Source organism: Bactrocera dorsalis, chromosome 4, assembly GCF_023373825.1.
Source record: "Bactrocera dorsalis isolate Fly_Bdor chromosome 4, ASM2337382v1, whole genome shotgun sequence".
NCBI classification, from domain to species: Eukaryota; Metazoa; Arthropoda; class Insecta; order Diptera; family Tephritidae; genus Bactrocera; species Bactrocera dorsalis.
The window spans coordinates 47,764,540-47,774,476 of record NC_064306.1 but is presented as its reverse complement, the minus strand read 5'-3'; the positions used below and the strand labels follow the sequence as shown (position 1 = coordinate 47,774,476).

Below are 9,937 nucleotides of genomic sequence, written 5' to 3'. Positions count from 1 at the left end.
TTAACAACAGAAAACTGCTTTTTTTATAGCATTTCTATGCTTTTTCATGTATGTATGTACATCATATGTTTCATAAATGTTGGGTTGTGTGTCTTATTTTAACATTTGCTTTATTATTGTGGTAAAATGTAGGTGTTTAATTATTTAAATATTTCTTATTTATAATATAACATTTTGTTAATTATCGTATGTCGCTATTAATATGCATATGAATATGTATGTGTGTGTATATAATATGTGTATTCCCAAAAATTATTACAAGTAAGAAAAAAGGCTAATATAATAATTGTAGTAATTAATAATGATAATAAAACGTTACGTTATTTCATTTTCATATATAAAAATGGTGTTCTCATACATATTCTCCGTTATTTTATATTATTTATAGTTCTTATTATTTTGTTGAAAGTGTTAATTAAGTATGCATCGTTCTCATTTTATTGCTGTTTAAATTGATTTTATGTTGCTATGTACTATTGTGTGGCGTGTTTAAATCATATTTGTTACTATGCATTATTGGTGTTTTAGAAGAGTCTATTTAAAAGGATTTGGTCGTGCTTTGAACGTTGTGAGCTTTCGCAACTCCTTGATGCGTTGTTCTTCACGCCGCTTACGTTCTTCCTCCTCCTGAAATATAAGAAATGGAAATTAAGTTCATTTTTAGGAGGAGTGTAATAAATACTAGTCAAAATAATATTTTAATGAACAAATTATTCAGCCACACCAATAAATAAGATTCAATACCATATTCCATTTTCACACTTATTCTATTAGTTCGATCAACTTGACATGAAGAGTATTTGTATTGTAAATTGCCAATAATCTTTTTCAAATATTATGACTTTAATGGTAATAAATATATATAAATGATTTTCCAAGACGTCTTTGCTCAGGTTATAGTGAGAAAATGCCATATATGTACATTGCGACAAAATGTGACAAGAAAGTACCTGAAAACTGTAAATAAAACGCAAAATTTTAATTATTAATCATTTTTATGTTGTCGTCTTCAAAGTAATCCCCACCAGCTGTAATACGCTTATACCAACGACTTTTCCGGCCTTCGAAACAGTTTTAATATGCACTTTTTGGGATGGCCTTCAGCTCCTTCATAGAGTTTTGTTTTATCTCTTTGATCTATTAAAAAGAGGTTCCACGGAGCGGCAATTTCAGTTCGGGGAACAAGAAAAATTCATACGGAGTCAAATCCGATGAACACGGTTGTGGTTCAATGCGTTTTTGGCTTAAAAATCGATCAAATTGTACTCTTTTTGAGAAAAATTCAGCTTTATCGGGCCGAATCGAGTAAGAACGCGTTTCATAGCCAAAATATCCAGCAAAATCAATCGAACGGACTAGCGACAGATGTCGAGCTCTCTTGCCATCTCTCCAACACTTGCTGACAATTTCCAAGCACCACATACTGCACTTTCTTATTATTTTCATACCTTGAAGAGATCGTTCAGAAGAGGAATGGTCTATAAAAGATTTGTACCACTCTCAAACTTTTGTTTTTGAATTAACGAAAGCCTTTTCCAATATTCGCAACGATTCCGCACACGAAATTTGGTTATGAATACAAAATTTGCTTTATTCAAGATTTTTTATTCATTGCAATAATCGCAACGCACTACTGAGATGTATCGGCTTAAACAGCTGATGTAAACAAATTGGTTGACAGATCGCGCTAATATTTGGCATAGTAATTAGGAACAGTCCTACCAATTAAAAAAATACACTTTTTTGAAATATCTTATACCCGGGGAATTTGATTACTATTTCCGGGAGCTTTTTTATCCCAATATATATACAAATTTTAACTATCTCGGAATCAAATTATCCGTTTGAGATTACTTGGGAATTGCCCAGTACACACACACACACAATTTGTTTAGTTGAATTGTCAACAAAACTCACAAAACTTGTGTTAACTGATTACACAAAGTATAATAAAAAGCTACGTGGTATTTCAATTAACGCTTAAATCTGTTATAAAAATGCCGAACGATTCTAAACATAATAGTTATTTAGGTAAATATATACTCATTCGAGAAAATAGCAACTACTTATTTAAATAATTCACTCGGGTACGAAATTAAAGCTAATTTGTAAAAACCATACAGTAGACTGTACAGACATAACAGGTCTAGTTCAAAAAGTTTAGTATTTTTGCAATAAATTGAAGGTTTTATTACTTTGTTGGAAACATTCGTCACTATTGTTAAATAAGATTTTTGCCGCTACAGCAACAAAAACAACTAAATACAAGTAGCATTACATTCACGGGCCTATGCAAATGCATCCCCCCGCAAGCAAAGAGACCCCTTTATTGCATTAATCACCTCAATTACAACAACGACGGATAGAAACTCGCGCGACATTATTTACGGGAAGGCAACTGAGAGAGGTGTTTATATTTTCTACATAATGGTGGCCTCTAGTGCACATTCCCAGTAAACTTTTTACGAAATGGTGGAAAATAGCTTAGAATATTTGCTTAAGAAAAATGAACCCAACAGATTATGTAGCATGAAATGATTAAATTTCAAAATAGGAGAACTATGCCAGCCAGCCTATCGTGGGTAAATAGCTATTTTTTTATTCTACTGCAACGGCACAGCACTTACATATACACAAGACATTGAGAGCTAGCGCAGAGGAGCAGAATTCCTACGGCAGAGTTTTTGTTTATTCCCAGCAAAGTATAGATGTATGCATGCAAACATTTGTACATATTTAGAAAGTCAGGCGAATTGGTGGCACAAGAAATGAACGAGTGAAAAACAAATAGCGACGACAGACTGCGACAAACAACTCTCGGCCAGGTAACAGAAGGCTAAAAAGTAGAAAACAACAAATAGAATCAACGAAGCTTGAAGACGATAAAACAGAAAAAAGTGAAATTACAGCAGAGTCTATATGTAAATGTATATAACAATAGGTGGGGAAGGGAATAACTACAGGAAATTTTGAAAAACTTAAACAAAGCAGTGACCATAGCGTGTCAGCTTATATGAATGAACTGTAATGCTATTTTTGATTTTGAAGCAAGGCACGTGAACTGTAATACTTTTATATTTGTGTGCATACATACGTATATTTGTAATATGAATAAGATTTTGCCAACAGTGGCTGCACACAAATCAAACCCACATAAACAGCCGTCAGACCAAAAACCTAGCATAGCGGTGAGAGACAGCATACTGGCACTACAACGTACATATGTATGTATGCATGGTGGAAAACATTTTTATATGCTTGCAGTCAGGCATAGAGTCATTATGGCTACTACTCAAGTCAGGCAGGTATCACGTCAATCGCATACGAAGTATTTGAGAAAGAAGAGTGAAGCAATGAAAGCACAGCAATAACAAATTTTTTTACATATCGTAATGTGCCGTGGCTACAGAAAGCTGGCAAACGAAAACAGTTCAACTAACGGCTGCCTAGCCTGAATACTTAAAAATAAAATAATATGAATATATGTATTTAATATTCTATATTCCCATAAGCGACCTGAAAAAAAATGTAAAAATAGAAAATGCATTGGCACGATTCTGGTGTGTCAGATTTATGATTAGAATAATATTCAATATTATATAGCTCGTACAAGAAGACGTCTAAAAACCAATTCACTATTTTCCAAAAAAAAAATTCCTAATCTAATGCTTTCGACAGTTTAATGAATGCTCATTTTCCGTAATTACTGAAATAACTCACGTCCGATAATAAATTATATTTATTAGGATTACGTTGATAAGAGAAATGTGAACAAAAAAAAAGCGCTAACTTCGAATACATCAAAGCTATAATACCCTTCACTGGAGTATTCCAAAAAACAGATATCGCAGATATAGTGAAATAAAAAAGTGTTCCAAACAAGAACTAGATTTTGATGGGTTAGTTTTTTTGGCAGGTACAATGCTAAGTGATCCAACAAATGATTATTGAGGGGTACAGTGGGTGTACAAAATTTCAGTCCGACATTTCAAAAACTGAGAGTGACTGAAGGTCCCGATGATTCCTTTATAATACAAAAACTCTCCTATACATTTACAAGTAAGAAAGGACACATTCATAGTTAGATTTTGCATATCCAAAAACTTTAGCATCCAAGTCGATATTAAGTAGGAAACAATAATATTGTATTAGTGATAACAAAAATATAACTCATTAAGAAAGGTGCTTTCCATTAAAAATTTCGATAAGTTTTATACAAGTGATGAGTCAATATTATAGGCTTTGTTAATATGTCTAGAGTTAAGGTACATATCTACAGTCTTTAAACGTCTTACTCATTGTATTTTTTAGAACTTTGTACTTTTTGCGTTCAAACAACTGTAATAATAGCAATGCAGTTGAGAGCATTGATAGTTCGAACTTTACAGCCGGCAATTGTGAGTCATCATAAGCTTGTAAATGTCGGGCGTCAATCACCGATCTGAGCATCTATGCGCTTTGCAAAAGCTTTCTTATCATTAAAAACTAACACAATGGATGCAAAATAAATATTTCAGCATCGGTTGGAAGCAAAATTATAAGCAATATGTTTTCCCTAGTTTGGCGAAAGTTAATACCCATTCCTTATCATATGTATACAAATTATTATGCCAAACGACTCAGCTAACAGATAAGAATACGAGAAGGAAGCTGAGAGAGTAAGTATATATGCACGTATGTAAATATATACTCTTATATATAAATATCATATGTATGTATATGTCACTGCATTGACGCAAATTGTGCAGAAAATTACAAATTACTCAACCCAACACTGATAACATTCTATAGCAATGAGAAATTTTGTAGTTATATGGTCTATAAATTAATCTACACAGTCTTAAAAGAGAAAACAGAATAGTTTAAAAATCCACAAGAAGAAAAAATTTATACTGTGAACAGGACATATTAAGTTTACCACAAAGTTTGTAACACCACTAAAGCATATAGTTGTTATACAAACTGAACAATAAAAATCATGTTCTCTAATAGATAATGTTTTTTTTTTACGTTTATGTTTTTCTGTAAACTAAAGATCACCTTTTTAGGTGGTCACATTAGGTGTGCCTATCAACATCTGCTGTACATTAAAAATTTGTTTTAGCGTGTTAAAAGAGGAAAAGTTTGAAAACTTTCGCCTTTTATTTATTTTACGAGATTGCACATATGGATTTACCGTGTAGATATGATTTATAAACCTATATACATATCTACTTAACTATTTACTGGAGGAAATGACTTATGAATCAAGCGCCAAATTGAAGTTGAATGTAGTCGCATTTACATAAATTTTAATGTGAAAAGCGAATAAAGCAAATAAAGCGACTTGAATGCTAATAAACTTGCACAGATAAGATTAATACAATTCTTTTATACGAATTAAACGGTACTGTGTGAGTGCAAGTCTCCAACAGAACGGATGATGAATCCAACGAACATATTTATATCGTTGACGCTGATGCGCAAATGAATTATGTAAATTAATAAAAAAAAGTAAAAAATAAAACGAATGCACAGAGAGAAACACAAAATATGCATACTAAATTTAAGGTCGGAAACAAATAAGTTACAGTGCACCTCAATGCCTATTTACTCAATTTAAAAATGGAAGCAATATAAATATGTAATCTCTTACCCTTTTGAAGATCAAAAAACTTTGTTAATCCTTTTCTTTTCCAGACGCAATGCCACACCTTCTTTCCACGTTCGTCTGGTTGATGTTCTGGTTGATTTACTTCACTTTTTTCTTCTTGCTGTCGTTGTTTAATTTTATAATTTTGTTTATTTTTATTTCGCTGCATATCGTCACACCCTTTCCTTCTTGTAACAGTTCGACTGTATATATTCCCGCGTTCGTCACCACCTGCGTCCAATAACCCGCCCTCTAAAAATGTAGACTGCGCACATCAGTTATTAACACTAGGTGTGTGACTCGAATTAAGCGCCGCAGATGACGTAGATTCATCAGCCGACAATGTTGTATCACCGTAGAAACGTGGTTCATCGTGCAATTCGTTGGCTGCTGCAGTGCCTTCTTCCTCCGAATCATCATCACCCGAACTGTCAACCAATTTTCCTGTGCCATTACCATTGCCATCAATATTCGCGGAAGATGGTGTTGTTAAATTTGCACCAGCATTTGTAAGGTTCGTTTTGGACGATTCCGCTTTAACCGCTTTAGAAAGACGTTCATAACAAGCGGTACAAACACGTACAGGTTTGGAGCTTTGTTGAGGCAGTAAAAATTTCTTAGATGAGCACGGTCCGCATACAACTGCTCCGCAGTTGCGACAATGATGACGTCGAACTATCATCGTAAATTGTGTCTTCTTGCAATTCATACAGTGGGTGGCTTCGGCGTCTGGTACCCAAACAGCAGCATGATTTTCCACAGGTTTTTTTCCGCTCTTTCGTAGTAAATCTTCCACACACTTGTTGATATGTGCCATCCATTCTTGTTTTTCAGTACTTGTAGCGGCGTAAACAACAAACGATTTTGTTGTGGTACGTATCAACCAACCATTACGATATTGTCCATTATCCTCGAGAGATTCCAATGATACCTCTTCCAATGGCATAATGTGCTGTTTATTATATTTTTTTTTTCCAATTACAATATTACCATATACCAATATATCGTTGAAAAGGAAAAACTGTCGAGACTTTGGCCGCTTGCGACACATCTTAGTTAAGACACCTTCGCCAACAAGCACGCGTCCTGGAATTGCTAAAGGTACACCAGAGCTGCCAAAGCAGCTTTCGACCATAGCAATTCGCCTTGAATTAGCTTCAGAATTTACTAGACGATCCACCATGTTGTTCAATTTAAAATTATACTTTTTGAAAGTTGAGGTGTGGCTAGTAGAGATTACAAAGGCAGATCAACAATATTGTATATTTTGCAGACGGGTAGTTATGTAGGCGATGCACTTGTTGGAATTGAAATACAGATCCGCTATCACCGAAACAGCTTCAACAGTCTCTTAACTTATGACAAATATTTACTTTAGCAAAATGTGTGCTAATTTTACTTTTAGGCATAATAAATTGTTTCTAGTAATGTTAATTACGTAAAAATTACGAAAATAAAATATTTTTATGGTAGTAATATCGCGTACAAAGCTTTAAAATACTTGTCGTTTTCACAATAGTCACCGTACCTGATACAAAATTAAATATGCTCAAATAGGAACAAAAGTCAAATTATTTCAGTCACTTCTTTGCTTCCTAATCATCACTTATGCATTTTACAGTTGGAAATTGGAATTTGTTGTCATTCTGCTTTGCCTATTTTCGCAACAGTCCTACCAGATTTCGAAATAAAACTATAATAAAGTTATTCAAAAGTCCGTATGTAAAGTGATTAGTTTTACTTAATAGACAAAAAAAAATGTATTTATTTTTTAATTAAAACTGAGCTTAATCTTTATCCTCTAAACTAAATTTATCAATGAAATTAATAAAGACTAGCGAAACTTATTGGCTACACTTTTCCTGATATTACCGACCGTGTAAGAAAATACTATTGGCTTTTATCGTAATTTCTCGTTTTGCAGTTGTTGTTATTGTTTTTAATTGGTTTCGAAATGGCGATTACGCTCTGTTCACGGCTATCTCAATGATTAGTCACACATACATAATTTAAGCAAATATGGACACTAAATAAATAATTTTTCGTAACTTTTACGTAATTATTAGTTAATAAATAATTGTACCCACAATGATAACAATACGATAACTTAAAAATCACAACACAAAGAAAAAAGAAAAATCGCGAGCAGCACAAACGAAAGTGGAATAAAATACAAATGCAATTTCATCCACTGATAAATGACAATTGAACTCAGTTGCAAAAGGCAAGACGTTTTGACAACAAATCGATGTTGCCACACGTTGAAAAATGATTCAAACAGAAATATCAACAATTTCGTTCTATTTTTCTGAACTTTGACAGAAAATTCATTGCTTGCAGACGTCATAAAGAAACGGATGGACACGATTCATTTAAATTTAGTATTAAATTTTAAAATTCGATTCGTTCATGACATTTTTCATCACAGTTTGTCGGTCATTCTTGCACACTACATCATTCGAATTGAAATGTTATCAAAACACTAAATATTTTTAGATCATGTAAAAGTAATGGTTAATGAATACAACACAAACGACACATAGTTAGATTGCATTCTGTTCACACATTCATTCTTAAAGCACACAGTACCACTTATTCTGATTGTATCGTTTGTTTTGCTTACAATTTCTACCTGTTTTTGTTTCTGCTCCATAGCTCGCTGAACGTTTGCATCGTATTGCTTTCGCTCTTGTAGACGACGTTCGGAATGAAGATTAAATGGGCATGGAACCAATACGGTTTGCGTCTTTTTTGGTACAAAGGGTTCCTCATGCAATATCGTTGGAGGCCGGGGTTCGAATTTCGGTGGATGAATTTGCTTTATGTCTTCCAACTGAAGTGTTATGATTATTTAAATGATTTACACACTTCTTTGTTTAAATGATTGGTTACCTTTTGTTTTCTTTTCTCTTCAGTTTCACGAGATTTTTTTAAAACCTGGGGTGTTACTGGCACTGTCACCGCATGGAGTACTTTTCGCTGTTGCAGAGATTTGTGGCATGCGTTGAAGTTGGGTACTGGTCTACTATGAAATTCTCTCTTTTTACGCTCTTCATCTAAATACCTTTGTAATTGCTCCTCTTTTCTGCGTTTATAAAGTTCGTTGCAATGGTAGGCGTGAGGAGCAGTGGGTGCAGATGATGTGATAGCTTTTGCAATTGTGCCCGTGGACACAGTGCTAGCTGCTGCTGCTGTCGAGGGATTAGTAACCTTCTCTTTTTTCACACCAGGGTTAATGCGTGCTTTATTTCGTACAATTAACGATTCTGAGAGCTTTATAGTTTTTGTTATCGTTTGTTCATTATCGCTTGTATTGGATTCCGCAAGTGCCTTTTTATTTGCACTTGGGTTTATTCGTGCCTTATTCCTTGCAATTAAAGACTCAGAAAGAATCAAAGTATTTGCGGGTTGCGATTTCATTTCTTTTAAACAATTGTTGGGCGATCCACTTTGGACAATACTTTTGACATCTTTTTGTTCCTGACCCATTTTACCAACAGTGTTCTGCGCATCAAGTTCATTTCCGTCATTTAGAATTGCTTGTTGTATTTCTTTTAATGGAGATTTTGTGTCGAATATAGATGAATTTGTATTATTTACATTTTCTTTGTCCGCATTGGAAGTAAATGTATCATCTAATGTGATTGCGTCTAAAAATTGATAAATTTTTCTAAATTAATACATCTACAAAGTTTATTTTATTTAAAGAAATTACCTATTTCTTTTAGTAAATCCATTCCTTCTTCCGATTCGTCCAGACGTTCGTGTTTTATATGTTTTATTGCTGACATTACAGTATTGTCAAGAGAGTGAAAACAATTAAAAAATAGCTGTTCTTTTTGACATAAAACAATTAAAATTTATACGATAGTAATTGAATACTCACCGAAGAATTTTTGAGAATGGTTTAATGCGTGATTTCCTACTTCAATATCGTCCCAATTGAAGTTATTTGTCATTGCCTGCATGTTTTCACTCAAATACTCCATGAAATACGACGAAAAATCAATTAAAGAATATTTAAATAAACCGATTCACCAAATTTATAGATAAAAACAAATGTTGATTCGAAATAGAAGCATTTAGCGCGAGACGTTTTAAATTTACAGTTTCAATATACGTACATTCGTTGAATTAGGAGAAGCGTGACAATAATTGCAAAAGTATTGGCATTTACGTATGTTAAAACGAGAAAGCTTGATGAACATTCAGCTGTCACACAAATAGTAATAGATCAATATGATTTTGTTCAATTCTTTTACAAATACAAATTACCGGGTGTATAATGAGCAAAGAAAAAATTTA

The 9,937-nt window shown here is 33.4% G+C and overlaps 1 protein-coding gene across 10 annotated transcripts; it reads right to left on the bottom strand.

The window, feature by feature from the left end:
* Window positions 1-61: 61 nt before the first annotated feature.
* LOC105233104 (targeting protein for Xklp2) lies at window positions 62-9,768 on the bottom strand. Of its 10 annotated transcripts, none has more exons than XM_019992778.3 (5): window positions 9,519-9,768; window positions 9,348-9,416; window positions 8,525-9,282; window positions 8,256-8,465; window positions 62-627 (listed from the first exon to the last, which is right to left on the bottom strand). In XM_019992778.3, exons 1-5 carry the CDS (start codon window positions 9,619-9,621, stop codon window positions 535-537), a joined length of 1,233 nt encoding a protein of 410 aa, XP_019848337.2. In that variant the 5' UTR covers window positions 9,622-9,768; the 3' UTR covers window positions 62-534. The 10 variants fall into 10 exon arrangements, 3 of the variants coding, with proteins under 3 accessions (XP_019848337.2, XP_011213363.2, XP_019848339.2); XM_011215061.4 differs by having other exon boundaries at window positions 8,265-8,465; window positions 9,519-9,767; XM_019992780.3 differs by having other exon boundaries at window positions 9,348-9,462; window positions 9,519-9,656.
* Window positions 9,769-9,937: the final 169 nt, after the last annotated feature.

Coding starts and splice junctions, on each gene's coding strand:
- LOC105233104 (XM_019992778.3), bottom strand. CDS start 9,621: ATGGAGTATTTGAGTGAAAACATGCAGGCAATGACAAATAACTTCAAT. Junction 9,417..9,518: donor CCATTCTCAAAAATTCTTCG/GTGAGTATTCAA, acceptor CTGTAATGTCAG/CAATAAAACATATAAAACAC. Junction 8,466..8,524: donor AAGAGAAAAGAAAACAAAAG/GTAACCAATCAT, acceptor ATAACACTTCAG/TTGGAAGACATAAAGCAAAT.